We start from the raw sequence: 26,156 nt of genomic DNA, 5'->3' as shown, positions 1-26,156 counted from the left end.
TTTTCCACTCTCATGTGGAGTGTGGACTTCCGCCCTAGTTCAACTCAGAACAGACCTAGGGGAACTCTCTGCTGCTAAGCAACAGCAAGCTCTCCTTATGTGCAGGAATGGCAGCTTTCCCTGCAGGTCTCAGCTCTAATGGGCACCTTCTCCTGGCACCAACAGCACCACAGCTGTCTTCTCCCCTTGCTGTAGCAATGGCTTTGGCCTTCAAGGGCGGCGCCATCACCGTGGGAAGGGCTTTCTTCACACTGTGCAGACTTCAGTTCCTCTCTGTCTCTTTGGTGTCAAGAGATTGGTTGTAGGCCAGAAATGGGGAAGATGTTTTGGGAAGGGCTGGGCCTTGATGGGAAAACGGAGCCCTGAACAGGAACTGGCAGAAATCACCGCTAGAGAAAAGGGAGGCAGAGCCCAAATGGCAGTGATTTCTGTCTGTTCCTATTCCAGGCTCACACTCCAGTATAGCGGCTTCCTCTCTCCAGGACCATGACATTCAACAAAGGAAGGGGGAAGACCATACTGCCCTGCCGCTTGGAGACCGGAGCGGGCTCGCCGAGCTGCCCGGCCACCCCCGAGCCGCCAGCGGGGCTGGAGGCGGCGGGGCAGTTTCAGAACCCTGGACAGGGCCGGGTGGCGGCTGGGTCGGGCGGGGGGGCTGCGCTCCGCTCCGCTCCGCTCCGCTCCCGAGGCCGCCCGCTGCCGCAGCTCCTCCCGCCGACTGTGGTTGGCTTTTTGGGTAGGGTTGGGGTTTTTTTTGGGGGGTGCTCCTTGCGTGTAGGTTGTAACTGGTCAACCTCCTCGCCGTGCTCCTCTGGCACTATGGCCAGCCCTGAACCCCAAGGGGCATTGGCTCGGTACAAGAAGTCTCGTCCACACCGCGCCTAAAGGGGCGACTTAGAAAAGTTAAAACACAGAGCGTGCCCGCGGGAGGGGTGAATGGGCAGCCCCGAGCAGCCAGGGACTGACCGGTGGGTGTTCAAGTCTGCCACCCCACAGATTAGCACCGCGGTGGAGGGGCTCCGCTCGGGGCTGGGCTGTGCAGGGCGCCCGCCTGCCCACCCGGTAATGCTTATTTTGTGTTTTCTCTCTCTCTCTCTCTCTCCCCGCCCCGTCCCCCGCTTCCACACCTCCCCCGCACGCCGCAGCCTCCGAGGCCTGCCGGGCCCCTCGCCCCGCTGTCAGCTCTGCTCTCCAGCCCCTTCCTGCGGCCGCAGCTCCCCGCTCGCCGGCCCTGCCCGCGCTTCGTCTCGGCGCCCCGTCGAGACGCCCCGGGGGCTCGCTTCGGCCCCGTGGGTTTGGCGGTGCTGCTGGCGGGGAGCGGGGCGGCCGCCCGCTGCCCTCTCGCCGCCCTGCTGCGGGGCCGCTGGGCTGAGCCGCCGCCGCCGGCCCCCGCCCCGGCCCCGGCGCCGCCGCCGCCCAGCCACCTCCCCGCGGAGCGCCGGAGATGCCCGGCGTGTCACGGAGCCGCGCCGCCGCAGCCCCACGCTGCCCCCGAGCCGCCCGGCGCTGTGAGTACCGCTCGTGGGGCCGCGTCCGCCCCTTCCTCCTCCTCCTCCCCGCACCGGGGAAGCCGCTGTCCGCCCACGTTCCCCAGCCGGCACCGGCGTGGGAGTCTCGGATGCGCTAGCTGAGCTCCGCGGGCTGAGAGCCCCGGGCTCCACAGGCAAAGCCCGCCGCTCCCCATCTGCCATCTTCATCGCTCCCCGGGTCCGCTGGCTCCGGCAAGGGGGCTCCTGCGGCCGCCGGGCTCCGCACCCGGTGCGCAGGCGAGAAGGGAGCAGCCCCGACGGCAGGGCTGCCCGCCAGGTCTCCCGGGAACCGGGAGCCCAGCTCCGGGAACCGGGAACGCGCAGGGCGTTCATGCACCGGATCAGTCTCGATTTCACGGAAAACCGTGTCGCTCTGCCCGGGGACGGCGGTGACACCAGCTGCAGCCGTCCCGTTAACCCTTGTCCCGCCGACGGGCGCGCTGCGCCCTCCCGGCAGACGGCGTTTGGGACTGCCCGGGGGGGCCGCGGTGGCGGGACCTTATCGGTGAGAGAGTCCCCGAAACGTGGCGGTGTTGGTAAGGGCGCTGCTGGGAGGGCCGCCCCGGAGGAAGCGGGGTGAGCGCCGAACCCGGCGGCTCCTGCCCGCCGTCCTGCACACGCCTTCCCCGGGGCCGCGCTGCGCGGCTGCCGTAGCCGGTAACATCGTGCCCCGCTGAAACGGGAGAACTAGACCGAGAGAGCCCGGCGGCGGCGAGCTGTGCGCCTCTGGAAGACAGGAGGCGGCTGGGGGGGCGGGGAGGGAAGATGTATCCCTGCAGTTACTTAAAATGCAAGCGTGTTCCAATCCCGGGTTTATAAGCACGGCTCTCATTTAAGGCATCTATGAACATTAAAGCACCAGTACCGAGCCCCGCGGCAGCATCGCCGCCTCTTCAAGCCCTTCCCATCCCCTCCCCTGAGCGCGCACACACGCACACTCACACTCACTCGCTCACACACGCACACTCTCACGCCGGTTTCTCCGGCGTTTCTCCCCCCTCCGGCGCCGGCCCCATGGCTCCCCCCGCTCCCTCCCCAGCCCGCCGCCGCGGTGCGGGCGCTGCGGCGGCTGCTGCTCCCGTTGCAAACCGCCCCTGAGCTGCAGCGCGGCCCCGGTGCTCGCCTCGTCGTGCCGGGGCCGGGGCGGGGGGCGCGGGCTGCCGGCCTTCGCTCCCCCCCGGCTCCGGCCACGGCGAGCGAAGCCCACCCGCGTCCGCGGCCGGCACCGTGAGACGAGCCCGCGAGAGCCGGGCGCATGCGCGGGGCTGGCGAGCCGTCGTCCCCGGGCGCCCAGCCCGCCGCTACCGGAGAGGAAGCGGGCGAGGACTCCTGGCGGGGCCCCGCCGCCGGCACCGTAAGTACCACTCGGTCCCGTCTGGCAGCCGCCGGGCCCCACGGCCCCGCGCGGGTTCGTCACCGGCAGCCGCGACCCCCGCGCCGCAACCGAGGCCGCCCCGGGTGCAGCGGGACGGGACGGGACGGGACGGGACGGGCGGCGCTGCCAGCGGCGGCCCCCGCGGCAGGGGCGGGCGAGAAGCCGCGTCCGCCCTCCCCGGGAGAAACCGGAGGGACCCGGCGCAAAAGGCGCTTCCCCCCGTCCCTCGGAGGGTCGGGAGCCGCCAGCCGAGAGCACCCCGCGCTGGGGTCCGCACCGCCCCGTCCCTCCCCACGGGCTCCCGGAGCCGCTCCCACCGGGTCCCCGGGTAGCACCGGGATGGCCCCGGCCCCGGAGCGGGGGCAGCGACCCCTCCCCGCGGCGTCGGCCCCACCGCTGCCCCGCTCGGCGCCGCCTCCCTCGCCCCGGCGCAGGTAACACCACCTCGGCTCGGCTCCCGCCGTGTCCCCAGGAGCCCTTCCTCCTCTTTTCAGGAGTGAGGATGAAGATAAGGCAGCATCCATCACCCCCCGCCCCTTCGTGAGGGGAGTCCGGCGGCGCGTCCGTTCTCGGGTCCCTCGGCTCCCCTGCAAAGTTAGAGATGAGTAGCAACAAGCGAGTGTTCCCATATAGACTCTTCCAGTATCAGCCTGCCACATCATGCATCCTTGGGTGAGAGAAGGGGCTCTTCCTGAGCTCTGTCGTTAGTTATGGGTCAGTAGGTAAGAAAAAGCAGGTAATGAAAATTGGACACAACTGCAGAAAGTGAAATAAGATTATTCTTGTATATGCCCGTAAGAATTACAGTAATTTAATACTGATGTAATTTACTTTATGCAACCGTTCCATTATTTCGTTTTTACTGTTGAAAAATGTAAGATCGAAACTTTTCATGCAGTGCCATGGGTATGACGTAATGGTGAAGAATCTCCTCGTACCTCTGTGCCCGTTGCACAAACAGAACATCAGCACCAGGAGCTATGTACCGTGGTGCTGGTTACACCACTGCCGTGCTACAGGACCAAAAACCAGTAACCACTAGTTCAACTAAACGAAGCGCGGAAATCACTGTCAGCTAGGAGAGTCCTAGCTGTGGTCAGGTTAAAATTAGGAGCGTTGTGTTAAAACTAGGAGCGTCTTTCTAAACTAAGAGCATGTTCAAGCCAACCAAATGTAAACTAGCACTGTGTTTTATAAAATGCTCTAAGATGAGAGAACAGTTACTTTATTTTCCCTTTATTTTCTTATCTACCTCTCCCATCAATACCTACTTTGATATCTTTACTCTGGGTCCCAAATAGTTAATCACGGAGCATCGCTTCGGCTGTTACACACCTCTTTCTCCCTCGGAAAGAACAGTGTGCATTTTTCAGAGTGAAAAATGTTTGAGGGCTCAGCTTACAGTACCAGGAAGGAGTTTTCTGAGTATAAGCTTTGTGTGTCTTTCAAAGCCCAGGTCACAAGTTGGTGAACCTGAAGTGTAGGCAACTGCCGGTACTGAGTCACTCAACCCTTCTTTTTGTCACTAAGAAAAGTTATCACAAGGAGGCAGCAGGTCTTAGAAATACTGCAGCGATCTCATAGCACTCAGAAGCAAGAGCATTCTTAGCTAGAGGTTCACGACTCCTAACGTTCTGCTTATAGGCATGTTTCAAAATTGGTCATTGTCAGGTGAAGGAAAGAAGTCCAGAGAGCGTCATGACCAAAATGACAGTGTGCTAAGTCAAATTCTGACCTTACGTCAGCTTTATGCTGCCTTTGGTCCTGCTCCTCCTGGCTGACGCTGCTCCGCTTGGCACCGTAGCCGAGCTCGCAAGGCAGAGGGCAGCCACCACGGTGCCGACCCTGCCAGCGCAGCCAGATGCCAGCGTAGTACAATCTGAAGTGAATCGCGACAATCGGAATCAATAGGAAACGGTATGTGAATCACTATTTAATGCACTCCAGGGTGAGTCATCCCGATTCAAACCAGCTTTCAGACCAGTACAATGTCAGTCAGCTCCTCGCACAGTTCGATATGAGTCAGATCTCAGCACCGAGTACAATATGAAATGAGTCACCCACTAATACAGCGCCATGTGACTCCAATACCCAGTGCGAGTTGTCAGAGCTTCGGTGTGATATGAGTCACTTCATAGTACAGTAAAATGGGCTTTTTGGAGACCATTCAGAATTAAGCACGATGCAACCAAGCGCTCAGTAGATGATGGGAGTAAGCAGAGCAATCTGCTGCATGCACCGGTTTCACTGTTTGCATAGTAAAGAAGTTTGTAAAATATTAGGCTGAATGAATTTTATTTTTTTTTTTTAAAGTGACATGCATAAAAATAACTAGAAGCAAATACTTCCACTGACCTTAAAGCCAGCTAAAGCAGGGCTGAAGCAGTGGTAGAACTCCCAACACTGGAGAAGCCTGAGGTCTATTTGGTTTGGTTTTGCTTCTAAGACAGCTGATCAGCCAGTGTGAACCGATGAACATCCACGGAGGCTGACTCCAACTGCCACAGAAGACAAGGCAAGGGATGCTGACAGTCTGCTGCACAGAGGAGGAGGACTTGACACTGATTTAACTTAATTGTGGTTTGCAATGACCTGGTTTGTAAGGAGACTCAGCATGGGATGAAGTTAAATCCATACTTGCACTTGTACTGCTTCCCTGTCATAGCGCCCACAGAAACAGCTGGACCAGAGCGACAGGTTGTATTTGTTGCTTTTTCTGTGCAACTGGTAAAAAATTCTCTCGTGTCTTTCCCCTATTACAGGAGAAATAATGACAGAGAGTGACCCTGCTAAGTGCACGTTAGAGTAACATTTTCAGTGAAGTCTCTTGTGATAAAATCCAAAGTAAAGAAATACTTTACAATACTACCTGAGGAGATATAGGGCATCCCTCTAAAAAAAAAAAAAAAAACAAACCACAAAAATCCCACCAAAACCCCAAGTAACTATGTTTCTTAACAAGAAACTCAGATTTTACTCAGAAAAATACTTTAGTGCAGAAAGTTTTTTGCAGACAGTGGGCTGATCTGGTGGCCAAATGTGCAGCATTGAATAGCAAAGAAAAAGGAGCAGAAGACATCTAAGCCCTTGGTAGGAAAAGACCTCAGTTAGAGGTGACGTGATCAAGGCACCATTACCGATTGCTGTGTGGGTGTGATACATTTTCAGCCATTCCTTTTGAAACGTACAGCAATGCTTTAATCTGAATAGATGAACCCAGCTCCTCTGAGCTGCTGCTCCACTGGAAAAATAAATTAAATAAAACAGGTAAAGGTACTCAATTTCTGGACTTTTTACATAAAAGCATCCCAGAATTGTTACTTAAACCTATAGAAGCATACTACTTTCTCTTGAAATTTTATCCACTTAAGCCTCTGACAGACTCGGGCGCAGCAGGGACATAAGAAGCTGCTTTATTCAGCGTGGCTGCCAGTCTCCCCTCTGCTAACCTCTGTCTTGCATTCGTAAACTCTCAACCATTTCAGTTACCCCATTACAAGATGCCAAATCTCCACTTATACAAAAAAAAAAAATTCCAAAGAGCTCTTGCTCTTAACTCACTAAGTGGCCAATCCAATAACTATGCCTAAAGCATGTGCATATGTGTGGGTGAGTTCATTAACATATATTATAATTCTTCTCTATCTAAAATAGTACACTGCTTGATGCAGAAAGCCTGCGTGTCAAATTTGTCAATGAAGAGGAAGAAGCACGAGCATCAACCTTCCTGTTTATGTTTCAGTTGACAATAAACTGCCACAGGCTTCAGTGGGAGTACGTTGCAGCCCCAAGTATTTCTAAATTCATAAAAACGCAGATTCAGAGATTGCCTTTGAGCTTGACCCCAGTAGCAAGCCTTTTATGACATGAGTAGACAAGGACAGAATCTCTTTCTTCCAACTTGCTGGTTATTATTATGGGGGGGGGAGTCCAAAGGGAGAGCAGCAACCGTGAGAGTTAAGTAAGCCAAAACCAATAGGTGGTTTCCATTGTTATAACAGAGTTTGGATCAGGCATGAAGGATTTACTGAAAAATAACTGGACTGTGATGATCCACATCTGTGCAGTCACTCCAACGGGCTGGCAGCTAGCGTTACAGCACGGGGCTTCCCAGGCCCTGTGGTTACTGTGAAAGCTTCGTGCCGTGGCCGTGCAAATCGGACCCGAGCAGAAGTTAAGGCTTGCACACCTGCCTAATTGTAACGTGTACAAGAGTACACGTTATCTTTAAGAAATTACATTTAAGTAATAGAATCTTTGCACTTTGAGCTGAGAAAATGCCACATCGTGCTTTATCATAAAATGAGGATAAAAGTATAAAAGCTTTGTCTACAATCTTTTCTATGTATTCTTGTGTTTAGGTTGTGGGTTTTTTTTTTAAATTTGGTTGGGGTTTTGTTTTGTTTTTAAATTTGACATTTGTGGCTTAGATTTTAAATATAGCCAAATATCACCTGAGGTGCTTTTAACCAGGCAAATAATTTTCACTCCTGACCTTCACACTCCTTTGCGTTCATAAGGTTACGTACATAAATGTTTCATAATCTGAATGTCAGCTAGGCATGCCTTGGAATGGAAAAGGTATGACAGACATACTTATGCCAGTACCTCAACATTACTCTTAAGACATACAGTAGTTTTCCCACTATTGTCAAAAGTAGCTTTTCAGATGCTTGCTTAAATGCCTGGACTTTTTTTTTTTTTTTAATTACTTATGAGCATTCAGTAATATGAGTGTGTACTTTTCATATGAATCACAGATGCTGTCTAGCTGGCTAAGAAGCAAGAACATGTGCCATTATTTTTTCTCTATTTTTGGTTCATTGCTTTTTAGGGACATTTTTATAAAAGACTAAATTTGTTGATATCATTATATAGAGAAGGACCTCTCTCTCCCTGGGATATGCAGAAACTCCACACCTACGCATCTGCAGAGATGCAACATTACATTGACTTGAGAGAGTGAACCAACCAGAGACAAGCTGATCAACTCAACTCCTACTCCCCTTTCTCAATTAAGTATTTGACTAATTAGTGCTCTCCATGAGGGATTTGGACAGTTCTGTGGGTTCCTTCAGGCAGGTTCTGCTGCACCCAGACCAATCCCTGTGTGTTTCAATGTGCTGATCAACATCCAGAGAATCTGGCCCTGCCAGAGACTCCAGGTCTGCAAAATTGATCCACCTCTACATGGATTGCAGGTAGTCACAGGAAACTTCCAAGTTGCCAGTAACTTGTAAGTAGTGAGGAGAAACTTCCTGCAGACACAGGAGTGATCATGTAGGACAGTCTTTTGCGCACAGTTTAGGTAGTCAGGAGATGTTTTGTATGTAGCTCAAGATAATCACTAGGTGATAATCACTAGGTGATCACTATTAGGTCATGCACATGCTGGAGTGGTCCCAAGGAGCACAGGCCAGCTGGATACAAAAACTGCGCAGCAATGCACAGCTCAGGGAGTCTCATCAGGTCCAGCCAACACCACCACTACAAGGACCTTTGCAACAGAAACTCCTGTTGCCATCTGGACGTTGACTGACTGTCCTGTTCAAAGATCTGATTCCCCATAGTGACTCAATATTAGCAAAATCAGATCCCATTGACTATCCAAGAACCAGCAGAATAGCATCTTTTAGTCCTTCTCTATCCATATGAACCAGAAAGTCATATTTTTTTCTGTTCAATTATGGCTACCCAAGCCCTCAGCAAACAGACGTAGGTGCCTCTGACAGTGCTGTCATTACTTCGGGCAAACTGAGATAATTGGACATAGTGATACATTTCATGTTATATCCAGCAATTCGCTAAAACTGTACCAAGGCTGGGGTTAAGTAATGCTGGAGGTGGTAGAGGTTAAAGTTCTTTGGTTAAAGGTATCTCACCTCATTCCTTCAGTAGTTTGAAAGTATTTTTGGCTTCCTTACAAAACATGTACAAGATAGTGGTCCATCTCCAGTTTTTAAATCCCTTGTTGTCTTCTCCAACCTGTTTTCAAACAAGGCATGTATCTGCTCCAGATGGTGGGGACAAAGGCAGACACCAGTTCTCAAGTGCAGAGAGCATCCAGCACAGAGGGTTTTCACGCCATTTGTTCTTTCTCATAGCACCTTCTGAGAGGTCTGGAAGTCTGAGAAAGAACGCTCACTGCACAGGGAGTGTAGGGCAGTGAAATTTCTGTTTTGTGAGGGAGATAATCTGGAGGAAGAAAAGCAATTTTTGATTGGCTTATTGTTCCTCAGCAAGCCAAATTTTATAGTATGGATCTCTCCTGTAGTACAGAAACCTAGTGAGGAAGTTGAAGGTAATGAGGAATTAAACAAGAGACCAGGGAGCATCCAAGGTTTTTGAAATCCAGGTGTATTAGGGGATAAACCTGTCACAAACTAGGTAGTTGAACTTCTCCATTGGGGCTCAGAGGTAAGTTCTCCTCTTGGACCTTCCTCTCTTACCTTGAAGATGCAATATAACCTTGCCTCAGTCTTAAAGAGGGAAAGCACTAGAGCTCAGTGTGACTACCCAAGTGACTACAAAAAACCCCAAACAAAACCAGAGCAGTAATTTGAGCTTGAACCTGTGAGATGTTGATCTTCCTCAACTTGCAAGAGGACAATGAGAACAGCATCTCATAGGTCTGAACCTTTAAGTATCTAAAGAAATATATCTAAAAATCTAAACATACATAAACTACCTTGGAAAAAATATAAAAATCTATCTCTAAATTTAGTTTATAGTCAAAACAGAAAGAGTTCTCTCAAAGAATAAATACAAAACTATTCAATTGGAGTAGAAATAGAGAACAATCATTTATGCACACAGATACTAAGAGAATGCAGAGGGTGAACACGTACAATGGAAAAAGTCGCTTTCAGTGATAAGAGAAAACTCTCCCTGTTTGTAACCATCTGTGTAAATGCATTCAGGAAGCAGAAGGAGGATTTTTAAACAAAACATTCATATGAATTTTGAAGAAAGGCACTTCAGACAATTCATAACACCTCCACTTAGCACCACCTGGTATTATGTCCAGCCCAAGATACAAAGTCACTTTACTCTGCAGCATAAATACAAGTACCAGATCAGATCCTCAGCTGGTATAGACCCCCTTGTCTTCACTGGCCATCGTGATGTAGTTTTTCAGCAGCTGAAAATTTGACTCATAGTATGTGTAATCAGCATTAATATTTCAAAATTGAATGTTTAAAAAAATAGGATGGAATTTTCTCTCATCACAATGGGATTTTGGTGTTCCAAAGAAAACATCCTCTTTGCTGATAGGCATATTTATATTTGATTGCCCCGGGAAACAAAAGAGAAAATACTTGACACTGGCCAGTAACAAATCCATTTAAAACCAGATACTGACTGCATGCCATGCAAACTGAAAACCTTAGGAACAGCACCTCCATATTGTTTTTATTTCAGTGTCAGCTGATGAAATAAGTGATTGTCCTGGGAGACTGGTGTGACAACAAGCTGTATTTACCAATTACCATTTTCAAAGTGCACACCTGGTGCAGAATATTTTGGCTGATGGAAGAACATTTGCACTGTTTACAGAAAATGCACCTAGTTTATCCATTTTTTTCTAACTGCATTATAAAAATTTCTCTACGAGGAGAAATCTGTCCAGTTTCATTGCAGGTTCTTTCCCACTTCAATGCCATATTGACTAAAAAACAGTCTCCTGTCAGAGCAGTGATCTACCTGACAGTGTCAGGTCTAGGAGGATGTTAGTACACCTTGTTTTCCTCAGGAATGCATCTTCTTGTTCTACAGCCAAATAGCAGCTCTGAACTGTCCCTCACCCTTGACTGCACTTACTTTCATATACACTTCAGCTCCCAGGGCTCCTTGAGCTCCAAAGTCTTCTTCCAACTGATTGCTACAACTGATGTTTCACCTGCCCAGCTCTGTACACACATTCGTCTCCAACATCGTACACAGAGATCATTATTTAAGCAGCACAATCAGGTCACGGGGACCAGTTTAAGTCACCTTTTATGCCACTTATGAAACATAGCAGCTAGCAGGGGAGCAACACCCATACCAAATTAAGGCCATTGACACGGTCCCCCACAACATCCTTCTCTCTAAATTGGAGAGATATGAATTTGATGGGTGGACTGTTCAGTGATTAGGAATTGGTTAGGTGGTCGCATCCAGAGGGTAGTGGTCAACGGCTCAATGTTCAGATGGAGATCAGTGATGAGTGGTGTCCCTCAGGGGTCCATATTGGGACCAGTACTGTCTAATATCTTCATCAACAACATAGACTGTGGAACCAAGTGTACCCTCAGCAAGTTTTCAGATGACACCAAGCTGAGTGGTGCAGTTGACTTGCCTGAGGGGTGAGATGCCACCCAGAGTGACCTGGACAAACTCAAGAAATGGGCCCACGTGAACCTCATGAGATTGAACAAGGCCAAGTGCAAAGTCCTGCACACAGGTTGGGGCAACCTCTGGTATCAATATCGGCTGGAGGATGAAGGGATTGAGAGCAACCCTGAGGAGAAGGACTTGGGGGTGTTGGTGGAGGAGTAGCTCAACATGACCTGGCAGCACACGCTTGCAGCCCAGAAAGCCAACCATATCCTGGGCTGCATCAAAAGAGGTGTGACCAGCAGGTTGAGGGAGGTGATCCTGCCCCTCTACTCCACTCTCCTGAGACCCCACCTGGAGTACTGTGTCCAGCTCTGGGGGCCCCAGTACAGGAGAGACATGGAGCTGTTGGAGAGAGTCCAGGGGAGGACCACAAGGCTGATCAGAGGGCTGGAGCACCTCTCCTGTGAGGACAGGCTGAGAGAGTTGGGGTTGTTCAGCCTGGAGAAGAGACGGCTCTGGGGAGACCTTATAGCAGCCTTACAGTACTTAAAAGGGGCTTGTAAGAAAGATGGGGACAGACTTTCTAGTAGGGCCTGAAGCAATAGGGCAAAGGGTAATAGTTTTAAACTAAAAGAGGGTATATTCAGACTAGATATAAGGAAGAAATTTTTTACAATGAGGGTAGTAAAACATTGGAACAGGTTGCCCAGAAAGGCTGTATATACCCCATCCCTGTAAATGTTCAAGGCCAGGTTGGACGGGGCTCTGAGCAACCTGATGTAGTTGAAGACATCCCTGCTGATTGCAGGGAGGTCAGCCTAGATGACCTTTAAAAGTCCCTCCCAACCCAAACTATTCTGTGATTCTATGTGCCTCTTATCCTGCTTCCCCACTCCACCACTTGTTGGTCTGTTGAATGTATTCTCAACTAGGATAGGGAAAGAAAAATACTTAGCTAAACCTAATTACCAAGCTATGTCATTCCCTTTAACAACTTTAATATAAGCTATTAGCTTAAAATGCTGTTAATGACTGGCATTTTTCATTATTCAAACCACCTGATCATCCACAATATCAGTCTGGAAAATAAGGAAAACCCTCTTGCAAAATTAGCAGTCACACTTCTACTAGTTTTGATTAGAGTTGGTTGAAATCCTTTCACCTAATACTATGGGATAATAAACTTGAAGAGGTCACCAATCACTGGTACCATGTACTAGAGCAGGAGCATCCACAAGTGAATAATTTTTCAAGTAATACATAGTCAGTCTCATCACTGATGCAAAGAACAGACACTAGATTTTCTAATTGGTTTTACATCTACTGCATGACCCAGTCAAACCATCTAATGTCCCAAATTAACAGCCATAACATTATATGAACAGAAGACCTACTGAGAGGTCTTTACAAACCCCTCTCCTTTTTGCCATGAGCACCTAAAGTCTACTGAAGGCAAAAAAATAGCTGCCTCCATTCCCACAGATGCACAAGTCAGGTGATTGTTTAAATTGTTGCTAATGTGGGTTGTACTGTAAAGAAGCAAGGAATTTTGTAAATTCCTACAAATATTATTCACTGCGGTTGTTGATAAATCTACTGTCCGTTCCTGCAGATAATGCAACTCAAAACAGTAATTCGAGCAGGTGCCTGGAAAGGCTCATTGCACACCTATGGTGGCTGCAGCAAGAAGCAGCAAAGAGTGATGGAGAACTTCAGTGACTCATAGTGAAATTTTGGATATACTAGAGGCAGCAGGAAAACAACTACAGACACAAAGTAAGGCGCTGCTGTTTGTGTCCCATCAGTGGCTCCGTCATTAACTCACTGCGTGATCTCAGACAACTTGCTTCATCTCTATGACTTTTTTTCCATGCACCTTCCAAGATCATTATACTTCCCTGTGTACAGTCATACTCGGATAACTCAATGCTTTTCAAGCTACTTTTCTTTGAAAATGAATCCTTATATGACTTGCACAAACTCAGTGTCCGTGCCTTTGCCACTGTTCCAGCCAAGGAGCAGTTTATGGAAGAGCAAAAGCAGCAGATAGGGAGCTCGTGGTAATCTTATATCACCATGCATAGCTGCAAAATTTCAGGGTTTGTGTTTCCCTGGTTTACCTTTTTTTTATTATTACAACTTTTTTAAAAAAACAAGAAAATCTAGAAAGCCGGTGTATATCCATCAATATACATACAAAATTATTACACATCCCTTAGGCAGAGCCTATGTCTCACTGTGTGCTCAGGCCTCAAGTCTGGCATTGCATGGTCTCGGTGCAATCACGATTGGGATATACATTTGCAACAAAGTGTGCTGCAAACATGAACATTTTAACTTTATTTTGCAATTCTGGTTAGAGGATAAACCACAAACCCCTAGACTTTCAATGTAAGACATCCACTTCTCTTGCAGATTAATCATTCTTATGTAGCCAAAGGGAGTTGGTCCAGGTAGAAAGGTATGTAGAACCATGTGCTGGATGAGTTTGGTTTAGAGCCAGAGCTGCATTTAAAAAAAAAAAAAACAAACAAAACAAAACCAACACAAGCAGGGAAGAACAAAGTTAGAAAAACAATGCTGAGATGGATCACTTACTCATTGCTTGTTCTCTGAACCTGGACTAGCCCAGTATGTTTTTGGTTTATGAGTCTTAATACTATCTGTGCCAAAGAAGTTTCTATAACTTTGTAATAACCTGCACCGCTGCTCAGCTCTCTACCTTGCTATCCTATAAAATCGAGCCTAGATTTTATTTAGCCCAAGCTAACTCATCATTTATCTCTGAAAGAAACAGAGAACAATAGAATATTGTAACCTTTTACTGATCAATATGCTTCTCAATTCGCCCTTCTAGAATAACAACCCAAACTCCTACAATTTTTCTGTGTAAGTCACGCTTTCTAAACATCTTGTTAGAGTTTTAGATAGATGCTCTATCTTTCTTCAAATGCTATACCCCTAGTACCTGCACAGAGAAGTAAATTACTTCCTGTATCTTACCACAGTATTCCTGCTAATACACTGCAGAAAGTCACATCCCAATTAGTTTGTGATCCACTCTAAACCTCTATTGAATTTACAATACGACTGTCAATTGCTACAGGAAATACATGCACGATAATCACTAAATGGCTCTGTAATTCTAAAGCTTGGGCCGTCTTTAAGCCAACAGATGTATTCCAGTCGTCTTTCTCTTATTTCCCATTACTGTAATACAGCTCTGCTATCATGAAAGCATGCTTTATCTGCTAAAAATAACTTTCAAAACAAGTCTTCATCACATAAATGACCGAAATCTACTTGCTTATTCAATGAGAAAGTTAGTATACATCTACCAGATAAAAATGAAAATGCATCATTTAATCTGAAAGAAAGTGTCTCAAATTTTTGCGTTGCTCAATCCTTCATTTTCTGTAAACTGTGTGAGAAATCATGCAATGCTGAACCTTCATAAAACTAAGTAAGGTGTATGATTCGCAAGTGAAACAAACACCACAGTGCCGCTGGGCAGTTTTTGCCGTACAGCTGCTTACATACTCCTCCCTGCATTAAAGATGTCAAAGAACAATTCTAAAGAACCTCCTGAAATGGTAACAATGGATCCAGAAAGGTCTCTTGAATTAAGCCACAGTGCCACCGTCCTTTAGCTTTCTCCCTGAAAAAAGCAAACAACAGGAACCAGCTTTTCTACTCACACCACCAGTCAGTTCAATGGTAATATGAATTAGGGAGATGAATGTGTGAACTATCCACATAAAACATCTCAAAAGTAAGAGTGGATGGATTAGGCTACGTAAACTGCACATATCTGAATCCAAGTTACACTTTTCTAATCAGTGTTTACTGTCCAAAGCAGCCTAAAATATTGTTAGATATATTATCATTCCAATAATGCTTTATATGCTATCACTTTCTAATTGAAATATGAAGATGCTCTATTTGAAAAAGTATAGGTATCTGGAAGGAAATTCATACTTAGGGCTTCATTCTATTCCTGTGAATCTGAAACTCTGAAGGAAAGAAATCTGAATCTACAATTTTACATTTCACATTTATTCTTCCACATTCTGAGAAGAAAGGTTGTGGGGTTTTTGGAAGCTATGTTCTTTTCCAATTTTCTATTTCTGGGCATTTAGGCATTGCTTGTCAGATCAGGTCTACAGAGTTACAAAATAGGTTATAATTTCTATCTGTACTGTTGTTTTTATATTTTACTCCTCCTGCAAAACAGGTGCATCTTCTGCTCAGCATGTCATGCATTTTTCTCTTGGGAGAGTGGGTGGTTCTCACAAAACCAAAAACTATTAAGCTCTGTAAGAGAGAAACAAATTCAGCATTAAAAAAAAAAAAAAAGAAATCAGCAAAATGTAATGCCTCACTCTGCTAAAATAATGTCCTTTCTTCTCCAGACACTTCTGTTGAGTCCATGACAACGTCTGTGCATTCTCCCTCAAGTTACAACAATAGTACTTCCTAAAACTGGCTGAACATTTTAGAAAAGAAGGCAATTTTTAACTCTCTGCTATTCAGCTCATCAGATTATTTTTCAAGTCTGGTATTCAATTATCAATTAAAAAAAGAAATCAAAATTGGTAGCAGCTGATTTTAATTCCCCTACAATTGTCATGGTCTCAAAAGAAGGTTTAGCAACCTGAAAAAATCTACACACAAAGGGGTCTCAGGACACAGGAGGATGACTAGTTACGTATCCAAAAATCAAATAAAATCAAAATGAAGGAAAATGTACTCATCTTTGTACAAGCTGGCATTTCATCTATACAAGACACTTGTCACTTAGGTATGGCACAACCCTCAGCATAATAGAGCACGCATTATTAAGTGCTGTAGAGCAAGTCTGAAGCTCAGAGAGAGGTCAGAAAGGGACAGGGACTTCAAGGGGACTGGGCATTTCATTAACACCACTTCTCTGCACTATCTGCAGAATCCATGCTCCAAAAAGGTTTCCTAGAACAGTGCAAAAAAACCCAAGTGTTTCCACCAAAATTTTTTCATGCTGTCTTCAACTGGGGGAGGTGACCAAAGACTTGCACGTTGACTATCAATGTTCAGTTGTGGGTTTTCTCCATTAGTAATCCCTAATCTTCACAGAAGCACTTGATTCCTTCTTGAGAGAAAAACACTTTAACACACCTGTGGCAGTCAGAGCTATAACGGACAGATAAGCATTGGCCTTTCCCCTTTGCTACAGGGCAACCAGCAGGTCTGAGACATCCCCGATACTCACCAAAGGCCAGATTTTCAGGAGAGCTCAGGTGTCTCACTCAAGCATCACTAAGCCTGCGCATTGGCTAAAAGAGAGAGATAAAGAGAAAAAAAAAGAAAAGGCTCCAACTACCTCTATTCTGTACCATTCATTGTCTTTAGGGCTGGCCTTGAAGTCAAAACCTCAGGAAACCCTTTTCAACTCCTAGGCTTATGTATACCACTGTGCCCAGAGTTGCAGGTCTCCAAGACCCCTCACTTCCACCTTTTGCTCTCTGCATCACCACTCTCTTCTCATTGTATTCCCACCCATGTGCAGAATTCATCAGCCCTTCGCCTTTCATCCCAGCACTTAAATAAAATGAATTTTCCAAAGGATTCAACACGGAAGAGCTTCTGTGGGGAAAAAAAAAAAAAGCATTTAGCTTTTCAGTTCCTTTGGAGCTGTGGCCTTCAGCAGTTCTTGGTAAGACTTTTAAAGCAAACAAAAAGAAAAAGAGACGTTTCTTACCCTCCCCCTTCTCTTGCTGTCTTGCAGCCCATGGGATCAGAGCGGATGGAGATGCGCAAACGGCAGATGTCTACGACCCAGGAGACCCCAGGCGCTGCACAGGCTCAGCACAGCGCAGGAAATCGAGGGTCCAATGCCTGCTGCTTTTGTTGGTGCTGTTGCTGCAGCTGCTCATGGTAACCCCTCTCATTCCAGCCTCTGGGGAACACAACAGCGGGGCAGGGAGGCAATAGCCAGCCTGTAGGACAACATAATCCAAAGAAACCACCTGGGGAATTCAGCAAATCTGTCACTGAGAGAACTGTACTAGACACAACCTTCTACTCATTTACTTTTTTTTCCTGCCATTGAAATAACAGATTTTTTTTAAAAAAAGTCTCTGTACAATATCTCTGTTGTGCTTTTGTTGTCAATACTGTGCAATAGAAGGTCTGTTTTGTGTAGGACTGGTTCTCCTCAGCCTTGAGCTTCACCAGGTCTTCTAGTAAAAACTGAAAGCAATACCAGAATATGTAACAGCTTTAGATTTAGGACTAGGACTTAAGCAGCAGCACAGATGGTGTTAAATAGAGTTAGGAGAAGGTGGAAGAATTTGTGGGTCAGAAAATTAAGAACCAGGTGCCCAGCACTGTTCTTTTGTTTCGAAGGCAACTGGAGCTGTTGCCATTAATTAGTGTTGCCAACTCACGGCAACTGCAACTCATATGAAGTTAATCCTTAGGATTAGAGACTTTAGACTTTGTGGCTATTTGCTGAAGATGAGGAGTTAAGCAGAACGTTAATTCAGAAGAACTCCCATTACAAGGTGTTAAGGAGGAAAATTTATCAGAGAAGCAAAGCAAAAGAGGAAAAGGAATCACTCTATCCCTTAATCATGCGTTCACCTTCTCTCTCTTACCAGCTCCTCCAGATTCCAAGGGATTTCATTCAAAACTGAAGCTTCCCATACTCAAAAGTCCTGTATCTGTTTGCGCCCAAGTGTTAATTAATGGGCAAGACCAGAACTTGCATTGAAATAAAGAAAAAAAGTCTTAAACAGCCATAGAAGTTCAGTCAAAAGACTGACAGCAAGCTATCCATCACATAAACACTTCAGAGCAAGGAAACCTTGCACTGACGTGAAGGGGAGAAGTCATAAATAACCTTACAACCCAGGCTAAGAATCTATTCCATCTTCCCCACCACCACCAGCAGCTGGTAGCAAATACTTTCGAGAACAACATTAGAAGCAGGGGAAGAGCAGGTTATTGTTCCTTTGCTATTGGTACTCAGCTCATCAGAAGCCAAGATACCCAATTCCATCCTCTCCGATGCCAATAGTGAGTATTTTGTAAGGACAAAAGGCTGTGTGGTGGTTTGGGGTTTTTTTGCAAGATGTCGAGTAAACTGGCTCTGATTCTACCACTCTACCACCTCTTCAGTGGCTTAGAGGTAAACTAAGGTGGAGTTTAGAGAGAGATTAAGTACCATGCCTGTACAGGATCAGAGTTTGCTACCTCACAGAATGGTGTCTATGTTAAAGCATTACCATACAAATTTCAGCTTCATCTGAACAGTTGTCCAGTGCAATCGCAAGCGGCTCAATCTAGAGCTGCATATTACACAAACACGCGTATTTCCATAAAAGGAAAAAATAAGGTACATTTATCTACTAAGTCAGAGTACATAAAATTTGCATTTTATCTTTCAAATGATAAAGTGCTGTTTTGCCATTTTACCTGATGTTCTCCAAGATGCTCATTTTCTGTGCACCTCACTATTCAAACAATTCAAAAGAAAGCAATTTACTCAATAGGGTGTGTGAAATTACTCAAATTTCCTGATGCTTAAAATTCCTATTTGCATTTCAGAATCATCTGAAAACCAGTACAAGCTCCAAAACAGAGCAGGCTGTTTTAGCTTTAAAATAATTTGATTTTTTTTTTGAGAACAATTGTTTTCTAGTAGCAAGAAATGCAAAACAAACCATAATTAAGCTATTTCTATTCCCTATTCATAGAGCCTTTCCTCAAAATAGCTCAAGTACTTTGAACAGAAAAATTATGAATAGGAATAAAAATAACAGTCTACATGAGTCATGCAGCTGAGTTGCTGAACATCCAATATTCAGCATACTCTTAATAGTAGATTTAGAATGAAAAAATGGTGAAGTGAGTCTCTCAGCTGGATGCCCAGAGCCTGTGTTCATTCCTACAGCCACAACTCAAGCCTGCTACTCTTCCAGATCCTGAGAAGATGCAGTATTGCACTAATCTCTTTTTTGCTTACCTGTACATTTCTCGGGAAAGAGCCTACCTGCAAAGCATTTTCTGAGGAACAGCATGTTCTCTCAAGGAAGCCTTTCTTACTTGTCATTTTCCCCTTTCATGCATTACCCTATGAAAACTGTAATCCTTTCTGTTGGATCTGTTGGTTCCCCTCAAGCTAAAAATAACTCTGATAGGCATACCATTCCTTGCCTGTGTGTGAAGAATACATAGTATGTCACTTCCCACATTAAAAAAGGCCAGAATCACTGATAAAAAGTGTAGTAAAGGATCGAGTCCTATATACCCCAAAAGACTAGAAAACTAACATTAACTACTTTCTTCTTCTGAAAAGGTGAACTGAAATAGTTCATTGGTTTGAAAGCATGGTTCAGATGTTGCAGGGGAAAAAAAAAAAAAGTGTTTGCAGTAGCTGCTCTCCAGCTTAGCAACAGGAAAGCTCCCCTACCTCTTCAATGCATGGGCTGCCTTGGCAAAGGGAAAAGCGGGTCTCTACACATTATGGACTATCACTAGAGAAAGCAAGAGAAAGAGATAAGCAGTGAAGAGTAAGGCTGCAAATAAGACAAAGCCATGAGTTTAGAATGCTGAAAGGACAGAAAAATCAACTGGTTTAACAAAAAGCCTTCTAGAGATAAACAAGATTCTTAAGGATGAAGGCAACAAAACCATTACCAACATTAGCATTAAAAAAAGGTAAGATACAAATGAAGACATTAAGTTCGATATTCTCCTAGAAGTTTTCACAACTGTATTGCTTTACTTCAGCTGAAGGACTCACTTCATATAAATTACAGGTTGTAATTCACTGGCAATTTTCTTCTTGACAAATTTTAAGCAGCTTTACAGATTACATGAGTGTATGTATGTGTGTGTGCATGCACATGCATTTCTCTCTAAATTATGATAGCCTGTGAACTGGAACATAATCCCCATTCCCTAAAAAGAAATATGTATATTCTCAAATCCAGTCTCAAATGAAAAAGAATCATCTGCAACCAAAAAGGAATTTTTAAAAACTAGAGTTATTTAAACTAACATTTGATGAAAGCAGCAGGAACTGACAGCCACCCTTCCACAGGACGTGAAAAACACTCAGTGATCACTAATGATGGCCGCAAATATTTATTTTTTTTGTAATGCTACAAACTAATACTCATTTCCAGTCAGACATACTCAAAATGATATTCGGCAATGATATATCTACTCTTTGTGCTCCAGGCCTCACATTTTGAAGCATATACTATCGCTTTCTTAAAAGTTGCAATCAATTATCACACAATCTGGCTATACCTACATCTGAACTCTGAAAGATGCTGACACTTTCAACCACATGTACAGAAGCATTTATCTCACTTAAAACTTGTGCTCCAGCTTCTGAACTCTGGCTATCTTGGACGTGGTATCACCATTCTAAACCAGAGTCTTGGCCCTCATCCGTGCCCTGTGGATATAGAAAACAGCCAGGCAGAACAACAAAACCAAAGACCAAAACCACCAACCTTGAAACCTAACTCACATAAAACCAGTGCATCAAGTCTAACTTAAGTAAAAACATTACATCAAGCATACACAGTATAATAAGCGTCAATGGAGAATAATTCGGTATGTGAGAATGGGTACTCACGTATACATATATGCATACATGTGTGTGTGTATAGATATGGGAAAAGATCCTTATGGGTCCCTTCCAACTCGAGATACTCTATGAATCTATGATCCCTGTACAGAAAGTCTATGTGATATAATACTGAACAGCATTTAGCTACATTAAAGTTTGCCAGGTTTATACAACTGTAAAATTAATGTCAGAGTGTAACGACAGGTAATGTGGCTACTGTTAGTTTCTGTCCTTTTAGCTGATTTTTTATTTAAATATTGGAGGAAAAGCATCTGGTGTACGTTCAGCCTCTTCCTTTATGAAGTTGACTAAATTTTTTTTTGCTACCTTGCAGTCTTACTGTTAGAAATCAAGACGAAGAGAGAACACGAACATCTCATGAACTCCAAGCAGAGAGTATTCCAAACTGCGAGGAAAGGTATGGTTTTTGCCAAGTGTTCTGTCAGGCCAAAACAAAACAAACCCAACAAACCATACTAAATAAAGTGAATTACCTGGAATATGCAAATAACTGTTATTATCTATTTGTCACTTCTGCTGAATTTGCAGTCATCTGTCTCTTACTTCCTAAGGAATCAAAGGTCTGACCTCGAATGTTTTACCTTGTTTATATGCGGCATGTAACCACATCCCCACTTTAATAATGCGACAGATCAAAACCAGCATTGTAAACACAGAACCCTTTTTTCTGAAATAGTTTTTAAATACATCCTGTTCCCACCCAGCAACTATGTGATGAAGCTAACTGGCAGTGCTCAGCCTTACAAAAATAATAAAGAGCTCGATCCTCCCAAAAGTCAGGCAACTGTCTCTTCAGAATTGCTCAAACAGGTGGGAGCAACCTGTAAGACCATCATAGACAGGAGGGTGCCTTTTATGGGGTTTGAATCATTGCTTCTTGCTACATATTTTCATTCAATTTTTAACAATGATTCAACAAGGACTATTGGGTATAGAAAAAAATGCATAACTGTTGCAGAGGGACAACTTTGTTGCAATTACTTTGAGCAGTAAACCGCAAGTTCTGCATCAAAGCGCCGGCAATCACCTGAGGTTTTGATAAGCACACTTTCAAAAAAGCATCTTATATATTTACTAGAGTTTGCACTTGGGTAGTTCCAGTGAGGAACTGGAGCCCCATGAACCTTGCGATTTTGTTCCACCGTGATGGCAGATGCCTCCTGCCAGCTGCAAACAGCTTGAGTAACAATCATTCATTTCTCTCTTCTCGTCCTCTCCCTCCTCAAGTCCTGCTCCTACTCTTGAAGAAGTAAATGCCTGGGCTCAATCATTTGACAAGCTGATGCTTACTCCAGCTGGCAGAAATGCTTTTCGTGAATTTCTACGAACAGAATTCAGCGAGGAAAACATGCTTTTCTGGATGGCCTGTGAGGAACTAAAACAAGAATCCAACAAAAGTGTCATTGAAGAAAAAGCAAGGCTAATTTATGAAGATTATATTTCTATCCTTTCTCCAAAAGAGGTATATTACTTTCTCCAATACATTCTTTGCTGCAGCTTTGCACAACTAGTTCTAACACACATTTACACCCACAATAATACTCGGTGAGAACTTTTTCCCCACACACGTTCCAACTGCCAACAAATAGAGATTTAGGGGGAAAGGCAGAGACATTGTTGAGGCAAGATGAGGTCAAAGCTCTTCCTGTGCTACCCTGGCATGCTGATGTGAAGTCCTCAGTTTGAGGCACACACATACAGATGATTGCTTTATCCTTGCTCAACTTCAATTTTATTTGTTGGACAAACCAGTTTCTTTTGTCTTTGCACAAGGAGGGGGTTTGCGCTTCTCTCCAAAAGCACAGTAACCACAGATAAAGTGTTATTTGCAAAGCTCAAATTGCTCAAAGAGCAGCTGACAAAATATGGCATAGAACACACACACCAACTTCCTGAAAATTTTCAAAGCTACTTGTCACTTTGCTGTTAGCCAGTGTGTCAAGTTTCCAAGACACTTCAGTTCAATTTTAATATAATCCTACCAAGCAGGCTGGTATTTTAAACCTTCCAATATCCTTGCAAAACTCATAAACTTAATTGTTTGCGGTGCAAACCATACTTAAGTACTTATAAAAATGCTGTTTAACTCTGGTCAGCCTAGTACGGTAATACTAACATCTTTCTACAGAGACTAGAGCCTTACAGAAAAAAAATTACATTACTTGTATGTTGTACGGAATCATTATAGAGCCATACCTGTGGTTTGCATCAATTCACCCTGCTTTTTAACATAGGAATTTGATTAAGCGACAGCTTCCCAGGTGACAGTTTCCATCTGCGTCATACTGTTTACTCCAAATTCAGCCTCTTTACAACAGCACTAACTCCCAAGGAAACAAACTGTCACAAAAATTTACAAATCCTCTCTACTACAGAGCAGGGAGTTGGTCTGGAAATAGTCTGCCAGTCTCCTGAGGTTTCAGTAATAACGGGATTGCAGGCAGCCTTGTTCAAAGCAAGGTCGCCTCAGTGAGAAAATTTCTCTATCCATACTCAAGAGACTACTATTTCCAAATTTAAAACCAGTCATTTTTGCCTAAGTACATTTAGCAGTTTTTAGACTCTTGAAGGATACCAGCTGAAATGGTTAAACCCGACTGCTTTTTCAAGCCAATAAAACAAACCTAAAACCCCCACGTGTACTATTCACCATTAATTATGTGACTTTCTATTTTAATATGCAGGTCAGTCTGGACTCCAGAGTAAGAGAAGTTATTAACCGAAATATGCTGGAACCCTCACAACACACCTTCGATGATGCACAGCTTCAAATTTATACCTTAATGCACAGAGACTCCTACCCACGGTTTATGAACTCTGCTATTTATAAGGACTTGCTTCGGTCCTTATCTGAAAAATCCATTGAAGCTTAAGATTTTTTCTTAAACGTATTTATTTTAAAACAAACGGAACTCTGGGCTACACCAATCCACAGGGAATTTAGAATTAATCCAATATTTACCTGAAAATAACTCAGGCAAGTTTTATCACAGACTGAATGATTTAAAGCTGCACAAGGCTCTGACACAATCAGCTAACTACAGTTTCTGATCAAATTCAGTGTTACTTTGCAAAAGAGAATGAAGGGAAAATGTTGTTGTTCAAAAAAAATGCAGTAGTTTTTCAAACGCAGCACGTAACTCAGCTGCAAATCTGTTACAACGTATGTCTGAGGTACAAATGCCAACTGAGCAACAAAACCTAAATTTTATTAAGTGGAGTGTTAGAATTTTCCAGTTGCCCCATCCACACTGTGACCAAAGTAAAAACAGGACCGTCAACATCCAAGTTACACTAGGCAAAAAGTTTCACACATTGTACAAATCGTACCTGGCACAGGTACACTCCACTTGTCTTGGCATATTCAATGCATATACGGTGCGCTAATGGAAATCAGTATGGCAATCTCAAGTTTATGAAAGCTAATGGTTGAAATAATGCTGCCTATAAAAAAATCTTTTCCTGAGGAATTATTATTTTACTACTAGAGTCTGCTGAAAGCATTTTTAAGTTCATATTGTTGATGTTTATAAAGTTAAATTATTTACTTAAGAGGAAAAAGAGTCTGGGCATTTAAATTCTGAAATAAAGCACAAGAATTCTCACATATTCTTCTCTTCCCTTGGTAGGCAGATGTAAAAAAACATTTCAGTACTCGCTCCTGAGAGGATGGCAGTATCAACCATCTTGGTTTTGTACATATTATATTCTTCTGTTAACCTGACAGATCTTGAAAGGTTTCTATTACACATACTCATACATTTAACTGACAAAAGGAGGAAGCTGGAACTATTCGGTTCTGATATAGCACTATTTCAGACTGTCTAAAAAGCAACAGGTCTATCTGCTAATAAACCACTTCATTTACAGTATCCTAAGAACATTACACTTGATTTCTGATCATATCTCAAAATCAGTAATCACAAGAAGTACTAGGATAAAAGTAAATTGAATCCGCATAATCCATTTGTATGTAATCTGTTATTCTAATAACTTTGTTATTTTAAATAAAAAAGATTTAATCTGTAGTGAATCTTTAGAAAAGATTCACTGCAACTCCACTGTATTAAGCTTTGGAGTTTACAGTGGACTTCCATTAAATTGTATTTTTTCCTGCACATTTATTTAAATGAATCAAACAACACATATAGGCAGGAAAAGGAAACATGGGGAACAAAGGAAGAAAAATACCCCTAGAAGGGAAGGGCCAGACAGGCATAGTTCAGTGACATTTGCTGTAGCCCTTTTAAAGCCTACTCTTTGCCTAGTGAAAAAGCACAAAATGGAGACTGTCTCTGAAAAAAGTAAATGGGAATAACAAGGCAGAATTTAGGAGATCAATTTAATTGTTCCCTAAATGCACTCGGCAGGAGACACGTTCACCCCCTACTGCATTCGCGTTATTAAACAAACAACGATGAGATTTTTTCATTACACAGCACCACAGGAGAAGACCCAACATGCAGTAAGTTAATAACTACAGCTATGGACCAGTTACCATCATCTCCTTCCAAAAACAAAGTACTACTCAACATGTCAACACAAAAAAAGCAAGCCAAAAAGCTTGAGAGAGACAGCAAAACAAAGTGCTTTTGCCCTCTGGATGACTAAGTTAAGAGGAAGCTCTTCTATATACCACTATTTAAGACATGGTCCATTTGCCACTGCTGAACGTATCAACATTGGTCATCTCAGCTGAATTTGTAGTAAACACATTCAAAGCACTCTTGATACAATCTCAGTTTACATAAAGTATTACATGATAAGTAGTAACTTCAACAAAGCAAACTGGACATAGCAGTAAGGCAGCATTCATGGGGAGTCTGCAGTCAAACCGACGATGCTGTACTTGTTTTAATCAAGGTGGGTAAGGCTGCTCTAAAACTCTAAGTTGACAAAGTAAATTTAACTAGGTCAAATTCAGCTTGCTGGAAAGATCAGACACGCACATGAAAAAAAGTTCAAAGTGTGTCATTTCATGAAATGGAGGATTTTGTTTAAGTTCTCTTTCTTCCCTGCAAAGATACCTCATTAAGAGCTGGAAGACAGACCGAACATTCATACTCTATATCAAACAATATATTCTATCATTTTGCAAGAAAAAGAAAGAGAAAGATGCAATGAAATTAGAGGGGAGAGAAAACTATATTGGTTTGGGCAGTTCTATGGTTCACATCTGATACATCTGATTATTAAAAGAAAATAACAACTTCTAAGCCTATTTTCCATGTGCCACAACTTCTAAGCAATTAAAATTCTCTAGGCAATTTTGATTTTACTTCTG

At 44.1% G+C, this 26,156-nt stretch overlaps 1 protein-coding gene across 3 annotated transcripts; it reads left to right on the top strand.

Annotated features, from left to right (window-relative positions):
- The first annotated feature begins 1,178 nt into the window (after window positions 1-1,178).
- On the top strand, window positions 1,179-24,807 carry RGS20 (regulator of G protein signaling 20). Of its 3 annotated transcripts, XM_075744092.1 has the most exons (6): window positions 2,479-2,883; window positions 4,576-4,821; window positions 16,991-17,139; window positions 21,186-21,269; window positions 22,100-22,334; window positions 23,557-24,807. In XM_075744092.1, exons 3-6 carry the CDS (start codon window positions 16,994-16,996, stop codon window positions 23,743-23,745), a joined length of 654 nt encoding a protein of 217 aa, XP_075600207.1. In that variant the 5' UTR covers window positions 2,479-2,883; window positions 4,576-4,821; window positions 16,991-16,993; the 3' UTR covers window positions 23,746-24,807. The 3 variants fall into 3 exon arrangements, with proteins under 3 accessions (XP_075600208.1, XP_075600207.1, XP_075600206.1); XM_075744093.1 differs by lacking the exons at window positions 2,479-2,883; window positions 4,576-4,821 and adding an exon at window positions 1,179-1,508; XM_075744091.1 differs by lacking the exon at window positions 4,576-4,821 and having other exon boundaries at window positions 23,557-24,806.
- Window positions 24,808-26,156: the final 1,349 nt, after the last annotated feature.

This window comes from Balearica regulorum, chromosome 2, assembly GCF_011004875.1.
Source record: "Balearica regulorum gibbericeps isolate bBalReg1 chromosome 2, bBalReg1.pri, whole genome shotgun sequence".
NCBI lineage: Eukaryota > Metazoa > Chordata > Aves > Gruiformes > Gruidae > Balearica > Balearica regulorum.
The sequence above is the reverse complement of the archived record's forward strand: the minus strand, read 5'-3'. Positions and strand labels throughout refer to the sequence as shown.

Coding starts and splice junctions, on each gene's coding strand:
- RGS20 (XM_075744091.1), top strand. CDS start 2,785: ATGCGCGGGGCTGGCGAGCCGTCGTCCCCGGGCGCCCAGCCCGCCGCT. Junction 21,270..22,099: donor ATTCCAAACTGCGAGGAAAG/GTATGGTTTTTG, acceptor TCCCTCCTCAAG/TCCTGCTCCTACTCTTGAAG. Junction 22,335..23,556: donor CTATCCTTTCTCCAAAAGAG/GTATATTACTTT, acceptor TTTAATATGCAG/GTCAGTCTGGACTCCAGAGT.